At 38.1% G+C, this 20639-nt stretch overlaps 2 protein-coding genes across 2 annotated transcripts in view; one reads left to right on the top strand and one right to left on the bottom strand.

Moving 5' to 3' along the window:
* Positions 1–11641, top strand: part of LOC112976460 (NADH-cytochrome b5 reductase 2) — a 12691-nt gene extending 1050 nt beyond the window's left edge. Inside the window, exons 3-10 of the mRNA XM_026087750.1 lie at positions 52–195; positions 925–997; positions 3699–3805; positions 4963–5092; positions 6529–6612; positions 7299–7384; positions 8035–8134; positions 9987–11641. Of these exons, the coding sequence (XP_025943535.1) occupies positions 52–195; positions 925–997; positions 3699–3805; positions 4963–5092; positions 6529–6612; positions 7299–7384; positions 8035–8134; positions 9987–10159 (897 nt within the window). The 3' untranslated portion in view covers positions 10160–11641. The remainder of the gene's footprint in view (positions 1–51; positions 196–924; positions 998–3698; positions 3806–4962; positions 5093–6528; positions 6613–7298; positions 7385–8034; positions 8135–9986) is intronic.
* A 2126-nt stretch (positions 11642–13767) lies between these two features.
* PPFIBP2 (PPFIA binding protein 2) overlaps positions 13768–20639 on the bottom strand; it is an 84319-nt gene continuing 77447 nt past the window's right edge. Inside the window, exons 21-28 of the mRNA XM_026087755.1 lie at positions 20423–20534; positions 19594–19682; positions 18574–18700; positions 17758–17885; positions 16821–17009; positions 16259–16438; positions 14574–14639; positions 13768–13839 (exon numbers count right to left, since the gene is read on the bottom strand). Of these exons, the coding sequence (XP_025943540.1) occupies positions 13768–13839; positions 14574–14639; positions 16259–16438; positions 16821–17009; positions 17758–17885; positions 18574–18700; positions 19594–19682; positions 20423–20534 (963 nt within the window). The remainder of the gene's footprint in view (positions 13840–14573; positions 14640–16258; positions 16439–16820; positions 17010–17757; positions 17886–18573; positions 18701–19593; positions 19683–20422; positions 20535–20639) is intronic.

Raw genomic sequence — 20639 nt, 5'->3', positions numbered from 1 at the left:
CTGCGCGGGCTGCCCCTGACCGCCGCGGCCGCGCCTGCTCTTTTTTTGCAGTATGCCCCCGTGGCCATCGCCGTGGTCCTGATAGCGGCGCCCGCCTTGCTGCTCCTGGCCAGAGGGGCAGGGCGGAGGAGGAAGGGCCCCGTCACTTTGCAGGACCCGCACGCGAAATACCCGCTGCCGCTGCTGGACAAAGAGGTGCCCCGCGCAGCCCCGCCGTGGGGCGATGGGGGCGTCGCCACCGCGGCCAACCGCCGGCCCGGGGCGGGGGGCGGTTGGTCGGACCGTTGGCGCGGGACGGGAGGGGCGGTTGGTCGGACCGTTGGCCGAGGGGAGGCGGCGGTTGGCGGCGGTTGGTCGCGGGCTCCGCCGGGCCTGGGGGCCAGAGAAACGTGCCTTGCCCTCAGAGGGCGGTGGTGAGAGCCTGCAGCCAAGGTGAGATGTTACCCGGGGGTTCCTGAAAACTTTTATGCCTACGCTATGCTTCTGTAATTACTTCAAAAAAAAGGTTGGACTGATTTCTCTGTGTGTTTAAATCCTAAATCGGAGCCATGTTTCTCCCTTGGTTGCTGTCTGATGTGCATCAAAGGGAGATGAGCCCAGCAACCTGTGCTTTTGCATGCTGTGTCTTGCCTCTGCTGCAAAGTGTGAAATGTGCTTAATGGCCTTGGGTAATAGAGAGGATTTACATACTTTGCTTACGTAAAGATGCTATAGGGATTGCAGAATCAGGCGAAAGTCACTCATTATTGAAGAGGAAAAGACTTGGGCTCTAAAACTTACTGTTTAAACTTTATTTTCAAAGCCATTTCTGCATCCCTTCCTTGCATACTGACAAAGAACAGGTTCACCAAAACATACCATGTTGGTTTTGAGATTGATTTTTGAGGGTGACCTCATTTTGTATCTCCTTGTTTTTTTCATTAGGAAATTAGTCATGATACTAAGAAATTCCGGTTTGGGCTACCTTCACCAGATAATGTATTAGGATTGCCTGTAGGTAAATACTGAAACATGTCTCTACTTTTATTTATGATTTTAGGATTTATACCTCTTTTCATAGCTCTAGGTCCTCTAATTTCCTCTCCAAAGAAGACGGGAATTTAGTGCTCAGCAAAGCAAGGAGTTAAAAACTGTATCTGAAAGCTACAATGTCAGAGGGAAATGTTAGATTTCACTGTGGGTCATATTTCTTATCTTTTGTGTGCACTTTATTATTCTTGTGCTAAGTTGTGTGGTTTAGTTTTAGAATGAGAATAGTGAAACTGAACTGGGGCCTGAATTACCCACTGGTCAGGACATAAACAGGGTGGTGTCTGTCCAGGTTGTTAATACTTCTTATATACATTCTGTTTTTGGTCTGTGGTGCCCTCAATTGGGTTTGTACCTTAGCTGTAATAATTATAGTAGCTAGCAGGTGCTTACAGTAATATAGCTGTAATAGAATGGAGACCTGAGGAGGTTGCCCAAAATGTACTCTTGCAAATTGTGTTTGCTGCTCCCATGTGCTGGCACTGCTCAGAGTAGCTGGTTGGAAGCTGTTCATGGATATATTACTGTTAGCTGTACTCATGCTTTTGACTAATACAGTTGCACCCTTAGATGAGAAAGAACAACTCTTCTGTCTTGGAAGCTCGTAAATAATGTATGCAGAGCAATGGGGAAAATATGATTACTCTATGTAAAAGATGCTGCGATGTTCAGAGCATTTTCTGTGCATGCATTTACCTTTGTTTTATATATGCCTCCAACTTTGGCTTGCCTTCTGTAGCATAAAGTTAATTTCGGACTGGGATTGGCACAGTTTTCTGTGCCCTGAAAAAGTGGTGGCACTGAACCTTGGACCTTAAATTAACTGTAATCTATGTAGGGGCAAGTCTCCCTTTTTGATCTGCAAATGTGGCAGATAATGTAGGCCTGTTTGTCCTGTACTGTGCTTGACAGCTTTGCTTGCTGTATTGCAAGCATCCAGGTCTTCCTGTTTCCACGCTGTGAGCACATCCTTCTTGCATGCTGCCTGTCAAGAGCAGCAGTCTTTCTTAAGGCTCTCTTTTGGCTTGTATGGGAAAGCGTAATTGGACTGTCTGTGTAACCAGACAAATGGTAAATGAGTATGAGAAGTGCTTCACAGTGCGTGTTTGCACTTGTCCCAAGTTTATTCTTAAGAATGTTGGAATAAGATCCTGAAACTTTACACAAGCCAGATTGCTCTCTGGGGATTTTAGCCTTCTGCTTTTTACCAGGATCATTTTGCTAAAAAATAAAGTATTTTCTGATGGCACTGTTCCTACTTTTTGTTTTTACATATGACCCTGTAGATTAATGCCATTTGGCTGAGGAGATTAGTTTTGGCAAGGTGTTTCAGATCCCTTACTCATCAGAAATAAACAGGTACCTTTAGAGACTGCGTGCTGGAGCATTAGGCTGGTGAATTAGGCACTSTGGGGACAGCAGTGAGCAGGGATACAAGTTCAGTGCTGCTGTGGAAGCAGCAGCTGTTAGTTAGGTCATGTTCCTGCAGTTATGGAGACAGGAGCTGTGGTGAAAGAGTGTGGGCCAAAGGCTTTGTTCATGATGTCTTGGTGCAGAATCTTTGGGAAAATTTGCTTTGAGAAAGTGCTGCTATTAGACCATAATACTTACTTTTTATATACGTGAACTGATGCATCCTTACTTTCACTGTGTTAATGTATACATGAACAGCAGAACTCAAAGCGTAGTCAGTGCTTGTGAATGAGCAACAAACTTTTTGTATCACTATTTTATTGTAAATTTCCTACTTTCTAGTGTCTTTTCCTTGATTCTGTAACATACTGGTTCTCCTCTGTTTTCCTGTGTTCCAGAAATCGGACTGTTTCTGAAAAAAGAACAAGAGCTGTACTGACACTTACCAAGCTGGGTAGCAGCACTAATCCAAATCCTACATGTTCATTAGTTAAATACCAAATCTATTTATAGAATAGAAAATCCCACAAAGTAGGTGCTATAAGGATGTTATGTGGTTGAGTTTCCAGAAAGTATCTTTGATTATAAAAAACATGTGTTTACACCAGAGGAAGTGTAACATGAGGAAGTTAATTAGTAAAATTTTGTTCCCTCAGCTGACTGCCTGTTTAAAGTGGAAAAAAGCTATAGAAGTTATAGTTATTAAATAGATTACTTTTTCAACAGTACATATCTGGTGTTAATACATAATACAAAGTAAGGTAACACAAAACAGTATCACAGTGTCTGTTGGGGAAAGCCAAACTTACCATGCCAGACAAAATTTTTTTGATTATCTATAGCAGCCTTTGGGTAACAACTAGTATCTCTTAGGGACAAAAATAAAGGAGATTTACCATGTAGTTTGGTAGTTTGTTGTGACTGGAGAAAAGAATCAGCTCTTTGGCTCTTATTTTGAGGAGGAGCGTGTACACGTGCATGTGTGATGTATGCTGTGATAATAATGTGCTATGAAAATCATGGATTGTGCAGCTATTTACAGAAACTTTTTTTCTGTCTAGATTCAGAGGCTAGGTAAAAGTAACAGAGAATAGATGTTTGATACAGCTTTTATATTGTAAAGATTTTTTCCATCATTGCTTGTGTTTAAGGTGTTAAAATACCTGTTCTTCTGTCTTGTCTTATTCTCTAGGTCTGAAAAGTTTGAAACCAGGGGATGAAAAATAGATAATGAGATTTTAATTCTTTCTCCCTAGGCCAACATGTTTACCTTTCTGCAAAAATCAATGGTAATCTGGTGATCCGAGCCTATACCCCAGTTTCCAGTGATGAGACAAAAGGTTATGTTGATTTAATTATAAAGGTAAATTTTGGGTTCCTTTAATATAGATAAATTGCTAACTGGATATGATGACTGTACAAAGGTACAAAATTATTTTTGCCTAGAAAGGAAAGTGTTTTACTTCAGTGAAATGTAGAGGTTTTTTTGATTGATCTTCTTTCACATACGATGGCTTCATGGCAAACAACTTGTTCCACATTATCCTTGAAAAATAAGTTCTGTCTTGTAAATCTTCCTGTCACAAAGAGGTAGCTGAGGTAGGGAAATAGAGAAAGGAATCATTCCTTTGGCGATACTGCAGGAACTTTCCTAGTATTTTTCTAGCAACAAAATGAACAGTGATCACTCTCCCTTAATCTGGCTATGCTGCTACTAATACTTATTGCTAATATGTAGCTGTAAGTGGAAAACAGATCAGTAAGACCTGCTATCTTCCCTGACACTAGAGAGGTTGCAGTTGTATGTCTGTAAGCTTCAGAAGTTCTTTTAATGGGTTTATTGATAGTAATGGTGGGATATAAATTGATGGGTTTATTGATAATAAGCTGCCATAATTATATACTCTGGAATACAGAAGCAGGGGAAATCTCTTAAGGTAGAGAATGCAGGATGATCTGATCCCAGGATTTATGGATTTTCTAATCCTTTTGTAAGATTGAGTTTGTCCTTAGGCTTTTTTCTTCTGTTTCTGTTTTTTGTGTGTGTGTGTGTGTGTGTGTGTGTTTTCTCTGTTCCTCATGTTACAGGTATTGTGAATTGTTGTTAACTACTTAATATTTCCAGTATGCTTTGAAATGTGAAAAGGTATCACATGGTTGGAGCCTCTGGGAAAGTCATGAAAAGAAAAAGATGCAGCAGTGCCATTTTCAGAATGAGAGATTACAAAAATGGGGTAACACAAGGTTACTGCTGGAAGAATAGTGAAATGAGGGCATAGTACGTAATCTGCCTCCCACCTACTCCTGTTAGCCTGGCTATTAGCAGAGGGCATAGAAACATGTGCATGACAGAGCATTTTACTTATTTTGGCTCCTTCCTATTGCAAGGCACAAACAGATAACAGAGCGAAGAATGATCTCAATCCCAAATTTCAGACCTGTAATATATTATTCTTCAGTTTGTAGTATTGCCTACAGGAAAGATAATGGATGACATCATAGAAATTATTATTTTTACAGGTCTACTACAAAAATGTGAATCCCAAGTTCCCAGAAGGTGGGAAGATGTCCCAGTACTTAGACAACATGAAGATTGGGGATGTTATTGACTTCAGAGGGCCAAATGGGCTCCTTGTCTATAAAGGGGCAGGTACTGTGACATAAATTTGGAAGGTGGGAGAGCAAAGGGGAGGAACTTGTATTGGTTATTTTCAGAGGTGTTTTTTAAACTTTGACAACTTTGTAGACAATTTTTTGAACAAAATGGAAAAGAGAAAATCCACATCTTGACCAGCTGGTTATGAAGGGAAAGAGTACTTGTACTACATACTTGTACTAAGAATACAAGTACTCTTAGTTCTTTCATTCCTGTGAAATATAATTCACAGGAAGTATAATTAAATCTGAATAATCTGTTGTTGCATATCACTGAGAAGACTGTGTTGGAAATAACTCGGGCATGTATACATGGAGAGAGATGTTCCAGATGCACCTTAAGCTAGGGAGATTGTGGCCTAAAATGCCCTTCTGGGAATCTCAGCCTTGTTACTGAATAACCCACTGACTGTGAGCCAGCTCTGTTTTGTTATTAAATCAGGTTTGAGTTGGCTGGGAGGGAATGATAAGTTTGGAGAAGTAACCCTCTTTCAAGATACATGTAAAAGACCAAAAGATTTTGCATTGATCTTAAGAGGGATTTTGCACTTAAAGTTCCTACTTCGGGGGGTAAGTGCTCAGTACTTTTTTGAATCGAGAGCTTTTATGATGAATAATACACTGAATCCATTATATGTCAGAGGAAACCAGTGATCCATGTTTTACAGATGTGCCTTTTTTGCTCTGCTTTGGTTGCTATAAAGTAGCTGGGAAGGCTTGTTATTGGTTACGGGTCTCTTAAAAGATGATTGGATGTGTCAAATGCTTTTCACGTAGAATACTTTTCATGGGGCTTGCCACTTGGTTTGGTTCCTGGAGATTAATTGAATTACAGACTGTCTGATTTCATAACAGTTTTAAAGCAATAGCATACTCAAGTGTAGAGCAGAAATCAGCAAGGTCTTCTCAACACAGAATACTAGAAGGTAGTCACTCAGCTGACTGCCAGTGTCAACAGGGTCTCATTAGCTGGAAATGAATTACAGTAATAAAGAGCTTGATCGAAATGTGCAGGGCTGCAACATATCTGATTCTAATCTTTTTAGGCGTTCTTCCTTGATGCTGATTTAGTACAAATCTGTTGAATGTGGACACATATAAATGGCTAGATCCATGGCGCTAGTGTTCACAGTTGTTGAGTGTCATTCTAGGCAGTGATGTGGAAATCCTTGAGTCTGTTATAAATGATGCTGGGTAACAGGGAAAGAGTAAATTGGTTGTTCAAAGCTAGGATTGGCATATACAGAGACATAAAGTGGTTTCTACCCTTTGCGCTTAATGCTGTGCTGAGCACATTCGGCATTTCCAGAAGATCTGTCCTAATTAGTTAATTGGTAGGCTATAGTGTTTTATTCCCATGGAAGCTTTTCAATTTTTTCCAATTTTTCTTTGGGAGGTAATTTACTTATAGCTTTTGAATATTTCTTCCAGGTGCATTTTTTATCAAGCCTGATAAGAAGTCTGAAGCACAGAAGAAGTTTGTAAAGCATCTTGGGATGATAGCTGGAGGAACAGGTGAAACTATTCTCATCATATGGAGGGTGACTCTAGAGAATGAAAAGATCTTCACGGATGCTTGTGAGGAGCATCGAACACTCTGTACTTTGGTAGCAGAACACTTTCCTGGTCACAGTCTAAGCTGTTCCCTAACACTGCTTGCACTGCTGCATGGATTTGATGCTTGAGTAAAAGTCATGTTGTTTAAGAGTTGATTGCCCTCAAAAGAGGATTTCCTTCCTCTTTAATCCTGAGATATTCAGAATCCAGCTTTTATTTCTTTTCACAAGTGTTTGGTGATATCAGGGCATTCTGGTGGCTTGAGCTCAGTGCTGGGAGGTAGCACAGGGTTTTCAGTCTTGATTTACTCTGTGACCTCAGAAAAGTCACTTCACCTCTCTAAGCTTTGGTCTCAATGAGAAAAAAATATTTTAGGAGTATGTTTTGAGGTTACTGTATGTGATAAAGAATGCTGAAGAGGGAAGCCCCAAATGCAAGCATGGATTTTGTTGTTGTTGTTTTTGAATCTATTTGTGATAACAAAACCTCCCAACCTCTACATCTGACATGGATTAGATGTTCAGAAGTATGTAATCCTGTAAAGAGTAAGCTCCCACTGAAGGAAGGAAACAATAAAACTTGAAACTGTAGCCTTATGTGAACCAAAGGAAACGCTTGTTTTTGAACTGCTTTATTTTGAACAGGAATAACTCCTATGTTGCAGCTGATCCGTCAGATCACAAAGGATCCTAAGGACTCCACAAAATGTTACCTTCTTTTTGCTAATCAGGTGAATATACCGAATCTTTTGTTTGTCCTTCTTTAATGGACCCCTTTTTTGCTGCCCACTGTGCTTTTGAAACTGATATGACATTGAATCCTGGAAAAAATACTGCTCTGCATGCAGCATACTCTTCAAGAGTCTCTGGATCTGTATTCAGTCATCCATTTATGACAAAATATGACCTGAGATGGTATATTTAAAATGATCGGTATGGGGGGAGAGGCAAGAACTGGTTATTATATAAGGTTCTTAATATAATGTCTTGGGTTAAAATGTGTTAAGGAGGAGAAACTGAATCAGAAAATTATCTGCGAGGCCCTTTTTAAATACTGCGTAGTGCTGTCATAGTTTCCACAATCTTCTTTCATTTATTTTGAATATTGCTCCTCATAGTTTCATTTAAACCCCCTAATTCCTGTATTGGAGGAGATAGTGTGAACAGATCCGTATACATCCATTCATCTTACTCCTTCATATGGAGTAATGCTCGTAATCTGAATTTACGAACAAGTTTTATAGTGTATTGTGTAAGGGGAAAAAAAATCACTTTGTTTGGATGAGCTATCGTTGCATTTGTTCTTGCCGAATGCTAGGTGAGCTCATATTACAGGGCATCTCAAGATAGTTTGGAACTAAATAGCTGTCTTTTTTTGCAGACAGAAAAAGACATATTACTGAGAGGTGAGCTAGAAGACATCGCTAAGATGCATCCTGATCAGTTCACACTGTGGTATACCCTGGACAGACCTCCACAAGGTAGGCTACTGATATGCACTGGGAATGCCTTTGCTCCTCACTGTATAAAAGCCACAGTTTCACTCTTGTTCAAGTGGCTGTTACTATATCTTCTAGTCTTACGCCATCTTTAAAAACAACAAGCTCCTCTTCGCCATCACCAAAAGCCCCTCAGAAACAAACCCCAACACCACATCTGGCTTCCTAAACCAGGTAGGCCTTATGGGTAGAAAAGGTAGACCTAATGATTAACTCTTTTTTTGGATGAGACACGTGTTACTCAATGGATCTTTGGATGTATTTCATAAGTGTCAGTTTCTTGGACTTTCCAGCCAAAGTTACAGTTCTGCTTTGGGCTCCTCTTACTAGAGCTGAATCAGGTTATGTTACCATTTTGTTTAATTAAATTGCTTAATACTTGAAAATTTTCACATGTACATCTTTGTATTTTGCCACAGCCTAGATTAGATTCTGATGAGATACAGCTGTCATCTGTATAGGTTAAAGAACTATGGGCTGGTCTCGCACTGAATTGAAAATGGAGGGAGAAGCAGAAATCTACTGAATCTCTTTTGGAATGTAGACATTCAAATTCACGGATGTCATAAATGATCTGAGTTCGACATAAGAACAGCCAAACTGAGTCAGACCAAAGATCTGTACCTTTGTCAGCAACGGCCGCATGTGAATGCATAGGGAAGAGCAATCAACAGGATTTGATACTCTTCCAGTCCTCAATTGTTCTCAGTTCTGAGCCAAATACATGTCTACATATATAGACAGTGGACAATGTCAGTGAACTTCTTTTCTATGGATTTACTGTCTCTTCCTCAGAGCCAACATGAACTTTTGGCAGTCTGTTATGGATTTAACACTTCTGTGTGATGAATGACTTCCTCGTTTGCTTTTGCCTCCTCTTGTGTTGGAAGAGAGCGAACAGATCCCTCCCAACCCTCTATATGCCACTCATTTTACAGACATTCCATCCCATAGTCTCTTCTGTACTGAAAATTGCTGGCATTCCCCACGTAGCAGTGACTCCATACCTTTGCTCATCCTTGTTGCTTGTTGTTAGTCTGTGAACCTTTTCCAGCTCTGCTACGTCCTTTCTTGAGATGATAGGATCAGAACTGCATGCAGTAGTGAAGACATGGGCAAAGTGTGTTTTTTCCTCTGACATGCTTATGTTCTCTTGTCCTTTCATAATACTTCTTAACATTTGATTTGTCTTTTGCCTGCTGCTTTTTTCATAACTGCAACATATTGCTCCTGATAAATTGGCCTAGAGTGCACAAAGTTTTATATGTGAAGGTAGGATTATTTTTTCCTACCTGGCTTGCTTAAAATGGCAGATAGAAGGTATTATAGCTTGAAGTCATTTTGCTTTTTTTTTCATCAGCTCTTTGCTACACTGAAGAACTTCTATCAGACTATGTCACCTCACCACTGGATCTCTTTTCCAGGTTTTTACAAATGTGTTGAATGACACAGGTTTCAATACCTGTCCCGCCACAACTGCCCCCTGGGTGACCTCTTTCCATTGTGAAAGCTGATTTATTCTTCTTTGTGTTTATTCCTCCCTTCTGTCTAATTTCTGTTATGTATTTTTTTTTTCCCCGCAGAAAGAGCATTGTGTGTTCTGAAAGTCTGCATAGACCCTTATCAACCAGATCCTTGTTGCCATATGCTTGTTATTTTCAAATGGGACCACTAGGTTTGAGCTTAGTGAGAGAGTAAACCTTATCTTTGCTTGCAGTAATATGGCGTAACTGTACTGATTCTTCAGCTACTTCATGAACACAATACACACACTTAAGAATAAGCTTCAGACTGTACAAAGATTCAAATTAATAGTGTAATTTCTTTGTTTCAGATTGGAAGTATAGTTCGGGCTTCATCACTGCGGACATGATTAGAACCCACCTCCCTTCCCCTGGCAATGAGACACTTATTCTGATGTGTGGGCCACCACCTATGATTCAGTTCGCGTGTCAGCCCAACCTGGACAAACTAGGCTATCCCAAGAGCAGCACATTTACTTATTAACACTGATGTCATGTGCTGCCTTTTCTTAAGTAAGTACTGCATATTTTCAGCTTGAACAACTGGTATGTAACTGCAGTTTTTCTCAGTTCAATTTCTGTCTTTTAGCTGCATGATTACCTTTGAGTGTTTTAGTACTAAGAAATTCAGAAATAATCTTGAATTATGTGTGAGTAATTTAGACTAACTTTGTAAGTTAGTTTGAAAAATTATCACAGAATTAGAGATGTAACAATTTAAGTATAATTGGAGGGGTAGGACAAAGATGAAACCATTGGTTTGTTAATTGGGTATGGAATTTGAGAGGGTTATAAAAGTGGACTGGGATTACAGGACTGTGCTCTACAGATAATTTTTTACTGCATCCCTGTGAAAGTGAGAACAAAGAGGAGTCTTTTTTTTTTTTTTAATGCTATTTTGCAGTCCTTTACCAGGGACTAAGCAAAAAGTTGCAGTATATCATTGAAAAAGTGTGTTGTGTAATGTGCAAATTGCTTTATCAGTGTAATGGAAATTTTCTTTAGTGTGAAATTTATTTAGGAGGACTATATAATTTCATGCTATCTTCTAACAGTCTTAGCTAAACAGTCACTGCTGACTACATATGGAAGGTCTGAATTGCATTTACAGGCATGAATATCCAGTGATGTTACATCATTTGAATGTTTTTCTTTACAAGGGTAGTGCTTGCTCTTTTGGCAGTTTCAGAAATTTCCTTTGCTTAAGAGAAAAGAGGGCTTCTTCCTTCTTATTGTCAGTTATGGTGAGTCAAACTCTGCTAATGTCTCATCTCAGTGTTTTCGCCATAGAGCATTTGATTTTCCACCTTCAGTACCTGCAGTACAGCACATTCATATTCGGGGTTTATTTTATACTACATTTGCCTTAAGGTCTGAAAAAAATTCCTGTGACAGGAAGCTTGTTTCTTCAGATGCTAAGGCACATGTTTACTACATATTTTTATTCATCTGAAGCAAAAACAATGGAATTTACTAGGTAAAATTTGGCATGGTTTAGTACTTCTTCAATTATATTTGTAGCAGAAATGCAAAGACACAGGGATTCAGCTTCTGCTTAGGTTCAGACTGTCATTCTATCCCCAATAAGAAATCAGTCACTCATATTTGTGTTAGAATCATTACACAGTCAGCCAAGAGATGGAGAAACATCCAGAATTTATTCTTAACAGTTAAAAAAGTTAAGCATTTTTTTTATTCTTGTGTTATGCTAACTAAGATTTCTTACTATGTAACAAGGAACAAATCAAAAATTGTGTAGACTGAATATTCACAGCCAAGTTAGCACAATGACACAGTGAGTTATAAATACATCAAAAGAAATCTGCAAATCTGCTTGGAATATCCCAGTGATATGAAGGCTGTCCCCAGTCAGAGCAGCTTATTCTATTTATCGTACTTCAAATAAGTCCACTGCTAAATTAACCTGACAGATTATTTCAAATGCCCACAGTATGTGATCTGGTAACTAGTGTTGATTGCATTGGTGGATTAGAGATGTAATTGACTGGTATGTTTAGTACTTTTTAATAAATGTTTTTAGTCTGCTGATGTATAGACTGATTTCTGATTCCTTTGAATTTTCAGTTATTATTTCACCTTCCAGTGACTGAAAAAAAATAGCCTTAATTCTAACTCTTTGGACAATAAAAATCACAAAAAACCCATGTATTTAACTTTTAAAATCTGATCTTATAGTGCAAGATCTGTCATGAAAGGTTTTACAGTGAGTGGTAGGTATCTTTAAAAAGTCCTGCGGATAGCTCTCAAAGAGCCCTTGCTGCATACTCTGAACAGTACCTGAGATTTCCCATTTATTGGAAAGGGTTGTGGTTAGCAGTCCACCTACCCTCGGGCTATTTTAATATGTAAATTGACACCCTGCAGCCAGAAAGGAGAGTTTAATGCAAAGCAGCTATACACATACTTATTCTTTGCTTTACAGTCAGGCAAATTTCTTTTCTGGCTTTTTGCTACTTAGTAAGATACGCTGTTGGTACCTTATTAATACACTTGACAGGCACATGTCAAACAAGGCCATGAGTGATTGATGCCATAAAGGAATCACTTTCACCCTTGAAAAGCTCCTCCAAGTAAGTAGTTGCAGGCTATATTTTCTTCTATTACAGAACTACAGTGCTGCCTAGCTCAGTAGAAAAGCAGCAGATCTATTTTTAAAAAGAAACATAATCTTTTGTTTCATTAAGGTCATAGCCTGATGTTCCCTAGTCACATTTTATACATCACAGCACAATAGTATTTGTCTCCTATTGTTAAATAAAGCACATACTCTATGAAAACCTACCTGTAGCTGGAGTGAAAAAGAGAACTGAAGTGTAACAGCAATATTGTTTACAAAAATATTCCCAGTTCTCATACAAAAGTTGCAGAGTGTTTCTACTGGTATCTCCAGTCCTGAAGGCTGTTCGTAGTCATGTTTAATTAGTAATAACTATGGAAAAACAGCAGACTAATTATCATCTCTGTCTTCCTGAGGACCTGTGTGGTGTTTCATACCAGCCAGATATTTCTCAACTGTTTTGACTGTTCAGAAGGCTCATACGAGCATCCTGACAGTGGTATGTGTACCTTACTGCAAGCCATTTTAGAGAAAATGTTAAATTACAGAAAGAACCTGTTCAGTTGTTCTGGTTAAAGAAAGAACTGTTACTAGTTAAATAATGGATCATGCTGCAAATTCTGTTGCGCTTACTCCACAGGAGAGCGGTGAACACCATTCTGATATTTTAAATGCACATTTTATGGTAGCTGAGTGTTGTGGTTGCTCCTTGATCCACAAACATGTTGGTACTCATTTAAAAATCACACAATTTAAAAATTCACTTTCAAAGAAGAGCCAGTTTTGGCATCCATCCATTTTCCAGGTAGTCCTAAAGTTAACATGACACTTCATGTTGTATTTGTTCAGTACCTTTTACCTTTTGAGTTGGGTAACAATCTGTGAACACGATTGTCATCCTCTTCCTGATAAAATCAAGGGCTTGATGAATAGTCTGTACACTACACTCAGAGAGAAAGAGAGGGCAGGACATGTGCTAATAATGAAAGGGATGCAAACTTAAAATCCTTTTATGGGAAGGAGTCTCTGGCCAGACTGCAGTAACAGTTTAGTAAACCATTACAGCTGCACTCCCTAGCACCTCTCTGAATTTCTAGGTGGTTCTGATTGATAGCCTACATGGTACAATAGAATATTAATGATTCCTGCACTGAAAGTTAATTATAAAAATACAAAATTATAAAAGACCTTTCATATAACAGTACATAAACATACTGTGTAAAAGAAGATGGAATAAAAGGGTAAAATATTTTGCCACTCTTGGCTTTCCAAACTCTGGATAGGAAACAATTTTGCACCACTTTTCTTTCCTAACACCCATTTCACATAATATGGAAAACTGTGTGGAGGAGAGTTACCTGTAAAGTGTTGCTACATTAGCAATAATAGATGCTATATGGTAAGTCTCATTGACAGAAAAGAGCTAAAGCTTTTCTGCACCACAGCATCAAGCTTCTCCGAGCCACCCCTCTGGACAGGCATGAGGTATTAGTGTTGTTGGTCATGTTGAAACATCATCTCCAGTCTTCAAAGGTAGGTGTTAAAAATCTGCTGTCATTCAGCATTTCATCTTGACTTAACATATTCTGAGAAAACACAAAAAGATGTGAACCAGTAAGAATATTCAGCTAGAGGCCTATAGTTTGTTAAAGAATTCCAACTGTAATGAGATCTGATTCGCAACAGAGGGGGTTAGAGTCGCACAAAATTAAAAGGAATCTCTTGAATGCAGCCTAAAATAGTGAAACTATTATTAGCTTGGGGAAATTCTCACAGAGATTGTGTGAGACATGTGACTCAACTATGTTATGTAATTGTTCATTATGCCTTTCAGAGAATTAACTTTTTTTTTTTTAAATCAGCTGCTATTGAGTCAGGAATCAATGTAGTGATTTCTTTTTCACTGTATTTTAGCTCATACAAATTATCATCAAGTCTATACCTCTTTGCAAGACTGCTTTGACTGAGGCATGGATCAGTGGTTACTTACAAAAATGTTTGAAAAATTACATATCAGTAATAGCCTTGTTTGCGTTTAATTATAAGCATTAAGGTGGATGAATATCTGTCACTGAGTCTAAGAGACAAGTAGAGTTCATGAACACTTAATTGCAGAAATGTAAGATAAATTTAGGCTTACTTTTAGAAGTGAAAACTCTTTTTTGGACTGTGACAGGGTAGCCAGGCTATAATGAGGTATGCATCAAGAATGCTGACCCACTTACTCTTTCTTAAGCACCACCAATAACAATCAACTCTCACTGAAAGATTCTAGCAGAATATGTTTGTGACTTTAAAACAAGAGTGAATTGGTACATACCGTAAGATTGTTTATGCCTTGAGAAAGAGCCCCTATTTGCATTACTGTTCCTTCTGAATGTTCCATCTGTAAAAGTATTCAGCAACTAGATCAAACCAGACATTATGTGCAATTTTATTCACTCTATGTGCATGTTTAGGAGGTATCTCCGACTTTACAAATGAAATTACAGTACTTTTAAAAACTCTGATTTCTGTACATTTCAAAAAGTTATATGTTAACAAAAATGCCTCCATGCTATGAAGTAGGTGAAAATGCATTTATGATGGGAAGAGTGAATCCTGATTAAGACAGACATATTCCGTGAAACTGGAGATCTAATTCACACAAGAAAATAAATAGCTTAACTGATATTATCAGTGAAGAGTAGTATTTTCCAGAAGATGAAACACTTAAGATACTTTTGATAGTCTTCCCCTGAATAGACAATACAAGTTCTTCGTGGCACAGTCCTACCAATTCTTACATTAAAGATCATCAGTTCTAGGGCATCGCGGTTTCACTGCTTGATCACATATTAAGAAATCATGCTTAATTGAAAGACTACTGTCATAATGAAAGATCCAGTATTTTTCTAAAACTTGCACAACTGCATGTAGTAAGCCATAGGCTCAAAGTTAATGCACTCACGTACACCACTAAGCTGTGTAATGGACATCCATACTAAATTATAGTATGTCTGTTCAATCCCATCAGGATTTGGTACTCTCTACTTAGAAACAACACTTTATTTTACTAACAAACATGAAGTACATTGAAAAAGACAGTGGTTAGATAATGAATACAAATGTGATGTTAGATGCAGTATACCATGCAAATGAAAAAGTGACCTTCACAGTTAGTCTTTTCAATCTTGTGACCATTCTCTCATTAGATTTAAAATGTCATATCTCACTTAAGGTCACTGGAGATATGACAGGTTAGCCTAGCTGCCTCAGAGGCTTGTGTGAACTTTGTCAACACACAAGAATCAAGGGGCTCCGTTTTTCAGGGTTTACATCCCTTTACACAAAATTTTGCAGCAAAGTTGAATGAAGTTTGATGGGTTTTAGTCTTCATCATTTATCTGTATGATGTCTAGACACGGTCTGACTACTAGGTAACAAAACTGAATTATTCAAGTATTGGTTTATTAATAATTTTTTTCATTACTGACGCACTGTTTTTATATATACTGTTTAAGCATAATTATTTCCCACTGTACTTAATGAAAGAATTCAGTTGGGCACATTAATACGTCTGTTGAAAATGTACAGTCCAGTTGTATTTTAATATATAACTTGATACCTCTGTACAAATTAGTCTTGATAAATTTATTACATTAAAACCACCCATAAAGATAAAGAAAAAAGTTGTGTGCCATACTCATAGATTAGGAAAACTGGAAGCACAAAAGTCTTGTGTTTACTGCAGCCTCCACCTTAACTATCAAAATACATTGATCTTCGTAGTGTAAAGGTGTTATATTCCTGAAAAAGGGCTTGAAGATGGATGAGTTTATGCTTACGTTGATTAAAAAAATTACCCTGACCTTCTCAGTATAGAACTCTTTTCAAGTGTCCATAGCCAATACTTTCTCAATGAGTTCATGCGGCTGTAGCAGATATGCTAGCACTAGGTTATTTGCAAGCTTTGGAATGCATGGAGAGGATGAGATGAGAATGGCATCAGTCTGTTTGTCCCACCTGATCCAGTTTATCCAATTCCCTATCAGTGAATGGACCAAGTCTTTTGTATCCACCATAGTTCTTTTGAGTACCATTGGTAGCACCTGGATTTGTATCCATAGGACAAATGTAGTCTGTTGATTCATCAAATTTCTTTTTTCTTAAGTTTCCAAAATGTGAAAATCCAAGTTTCTTCGGCTAAAATGAAAGACAACAAGTTTTAAACAAGAAAAATTAGGTTGTCCTTTAAACATTCAGTTTCATCTCCTTTTTGATTTACTGCTTAGTTCAAGTAAGTGGATTCTGAACTAAACATTTAATTGTTTTCAAATTGGGAGTTGCAGTTAATTTTAAATATACTTAGAAGGAAACTTTATATAAGAAAAGACAGAAGGGATTGCGTGCTTATTTCAAAAGCAGATTTAAACAGATATGAATTGAATGTTTTGGTATCCAGAACTAAGGAAAATTTAAAATTTCTCTCAGAACAGACCTTTCCCCTCCCATGTTTGTCCCTTATTTTCTTTATAAAAGAGGAAAGAGTAAAAAAAAAATTTCCATTTTAGAAAGCAGAATATACCCGAACTTTGGCAGTGGTGGTCAGAGGTGTGTATGCTGTTGACTCCATTATTTCTCTCTTCTCTTGTTGTGCCTCTGGTCCAATTAATACATTAAAATTGGTTGTTAGATGGCGTCGCAGTAGGGTCTTTTGAGGTGGAATGTTCAGCAGCATTGCCAGTGTGTCTCCATTGAAGCGAGGTTCGAGAATCTATTAAAAAAAGGGCAAAAGATTTATTTTTTATATGCTTAAATAGTCACAATGGTAAAACCATTACAGTGCTTATGAGAGAGATTTCTCTTTTCTTATAACTCACTAGCAATAGCAAGGGTTTGAATGGGAAATGCATGAAAATAGAGACTACCTTTCCAACTGTTTGAACACAGTTGTTTTCAGAATTTTCTGCTATTCTTATACCAGTGTACTACTCTGAGAATACAAATTTAATCTCAGAACATTCTTCTATTTAATTTTTGCAAAAAATCCAAGACACTAGAATCACAATATTTCAGAACTCTGAATTAACGTGAAATATATGTAGCTGAGTATTGAATCCAAACAAATTCTCATTGCTGACTGCTGGCCAGACTGCTGTGGATTCAGGAAAGTTATTTACTGTGGCAGGCTGTTGGCTCAGAATTCTATTAAAACCATTTAAAGAAACTCTTAATGATACTTTATCAGTAAGTAATTTTCCCATAGTACAACTTCTTTTTAAAGCATACTCTTGTTATTATGAAACACTTGTACACCGCTCAGCTTTGAGTATAAAAAATGTTTTAACAGTTTTATATGCGTGGATCAGATCTAGAGACTCTTAAAGCCTGATCATGCTGTCAGATTGCAAATGTCTGTATTTGTTTCTTCCTGCTTGACAAACACAAGATAAATTAAGTTTTGTAGTACAGTCTGTCAGTTTTAAGTACACACGCAGTAAAATGTTTAAAAGAATTCTCACAATGAGGCCACCATGCACTCCGCTTCCTCGAAGATTTGGTGCATATTCTGCCAGATCAACTGATCTGAGCCATTCCATCACTCTGTGATTCGACCACTGAACTACTTCAGAAGGTGAAACGTTATTCTGTTAAAGTAACCAGAAAAGATGATGACAGTATAGCCTGCTCTGTCAGTGCACATTCTCAATATCTATCCTCAGTTCAGATATAAATGCATTGTTCTTTCTCTTCCCTAATTAGCGATATTTCCCCAATTCTAAAGTATTGATTTTATTCAAAGCTCTCAAACATCCTCTGATGAGATAACGGGCATATTCTAGTATGGATGAAACCCTTTATTCTGCATCAAACAGTAGAATATAGACACTACAGATGCAGGTGGAAAAAGGAGCATTTTGAAAACAGCATTATTATCAAGTCATTTAATATAAAGACTAAGAATAAGCTATGCTGACCAAGTAAGACAAAAATCTTTCAGTCTTTGACAATTTAATTAGGAGAGCCAAAGAAAAAGCATTCCAACTTATTCTCTTAAAAACTGAACAAACTTCTTAAAACTGAACAAATAATTTCTAAAGGGAAATGCATGAGGTTCAACCAGTAAGAGGCTCAAGCACTTATAACCTGAGTAGATTTGTTACCAGGGAGCGTGTTGCATACCAGAGATGGAAAGCAATGTAACTATTGCTTTAGAGGCTATATATATTATAATACCCCAGTGACTGGAGTATTATTATACACTGTTAATTTTCTGTCCCCTTTGGCTGGAATAAGATAATTGGTGCTTGTTTAAATTAAATTACTTAAATATTCTTTTACCTCATCAACTGGTCTCCTGCGTAGACAGTGGGGGTTAAAACTGTTGACATGCAGCACATGAATGGCACATTTAATACTCAGATGATGCAGCTGACTGGTAACTTTCAGAAAGAGGAGGTCATTCTGTAAAAGAGGCACAGAATGTATACTAAAGCAGGTACCTTCCCCAAGAAAGAAGATTTTTAGCTTGCTATGTAGTTTCATATAAACCACACTAACTACAGTTTGAGCTGAAATAACAGTTTATATTTTTGAGATTTTTTTACATCACACCATAGTAAGTCTTGGATAAAATGGGAAGCAGAGCTTACTCAGTAAAAATAAAAAAAAGGGGGGAGGGGGGAAGTGGGAGTGTCATGGATACTTTAACTAYCTGGACTGTTTCTGTCTGGCTAAGAACCTGTTGCAGGTAGGACCACTGCAGCTGCAAATGTCCACCTAAAACAGAACAGTGGGGCTCATGCTTCTATAGCAAAGGCTCCTCAAGCAGAATAGACAAGGCTGTACTTTTGATACCAGCTAAACAATTCATTGTTTTCATGGCAGAGGAGCAGAATTAAATATTTAATTATCCAAACCTGGGCAGGGAAACTGTATAATAAAACACAGCAGCTATGTGTATGGTTTGCTGCCAGTTTGGTCAGAGCTTTACAGGTTACTGGATATGTTGCTCATCTTTAACTTATTGTATCTTCTTGCTAACTGTCTGAGGAGAACAAAACACTCCAGAAGCTGCATGTAAAATAGGTCATTTTACCTTTAATCTTGGTGCATTGTATGATAGTGGAAGAAAGCTTTTTTTTGCAGAAGCCAGCTATAACATCTCCTTATTAGTTATTTTATTTGTCTTTGGAATAGTAATCATGCATTAAACAACATGAATGAATTACTACTGCCACCATTTTTGGCTTGCAAAAAATTCCTTATCTGCTCATACTCAAAGGAAAATTCTCCCATTCATGCGCATTCTGAAGTTCAGAGTCTGGTTAAACTGAGGCAAAAGGATTTTAGCTTACCACAGTTAAGTACTGCAACATTCTTCCATCAACTCTGGACTCATGGAACTGGTCTTTGTACTGAGGTAAACCAATATCATCAAGCCATCCTGCGGACAGAAGAACAGGGTGTAAACCAACCCAGATCAATGAGAATGAAGCCCTTCACGTGTGGGCAGGCATCTCTGAGGCATTCAGGAAGCTCATTGCATTTCTTCTCCTTTTAAAAGGACAGACTCTTAGTGGAAGCCTAAAAGCAACTCCCACCAAAACAGCTTTGTCCATAATAGCCCTGGGATATTTTAAATAGTGTGTGTGACTGGACACATGGATTCTGCAGCATAATTTAGCTCCTGCTAGATTAATACCCCCCCCCTCCACACACACTCATTCTCCTTCAAGAGGGGGGTGGGCTGCATGAGCTCTGTGTTTAAGCAGTTACCAGTCATCTTTTTAAGAGCATTAAATTCCAACAATGGTAAAATTTTCCACAGAATGAAGACTTGCGTTATATTTGACTTCAAGTAACCCCACAGTTACACTGTGCAACTTCCAGGGGACCTACCAAGGGCAACTCTGCCATTCGCATTTCAGGGAAGTATTGAAATACTTCAAGAAACACACATACCATGGAAGGCATCCAAATATTAATGCTATGTGCTGAAGCATGCTACCCCGTGCTATCTTTCAGTTGATATTCTATAGCATATGCAGGTAAAAAAGTAAACCCTGTAATCACCTACTCTGAGAACTATTCGTCTGATCTGAAAATACTTAAAAGGTTTTCATTCCTGCTCAGCTGAATAGAAAAACCCTTCCCAAACAATTCCACAATTCTTCAAACACTTACGTGTCACCCAGATATGATCTAGTTGTGCAGACTTCTCATCTTGTTTTGCATTTATTGATTTAATTGCCAAAACTAATTTCTTCCTGTGCAGTGGATGCTTTATTCCCATTTCCTATAACAGTAACAAATAGTTAGCCTTGCCTATAGCTCTTTTCTCCTCATCAGACATCTACAAAAACTCATGCTACAGATTTCAAAAAGTAGAACTGCTACTTGT

The sequence above is a fragment of the Apteryx rowi genome, unplaced genomic scaffold (genome assembly GCF_003343035.1).
Source record: "Apteryx rowi isolate R43461 unplaced genomic scaffold, aptRow1 scaffold_73, whole genome shotgun sequence".
Taxonomy (NCBI): Eukaryota; Metazoa; Chordata; class Aves; order Apterygiformes; family Apterygidae; genus Apteryx; species Apteryx rowi.
The sequence above is the reverse complement of the archived record's forward strand: the minus strand, read 5'-3'. Positions and strand labels throughout refer to the sequence as shown.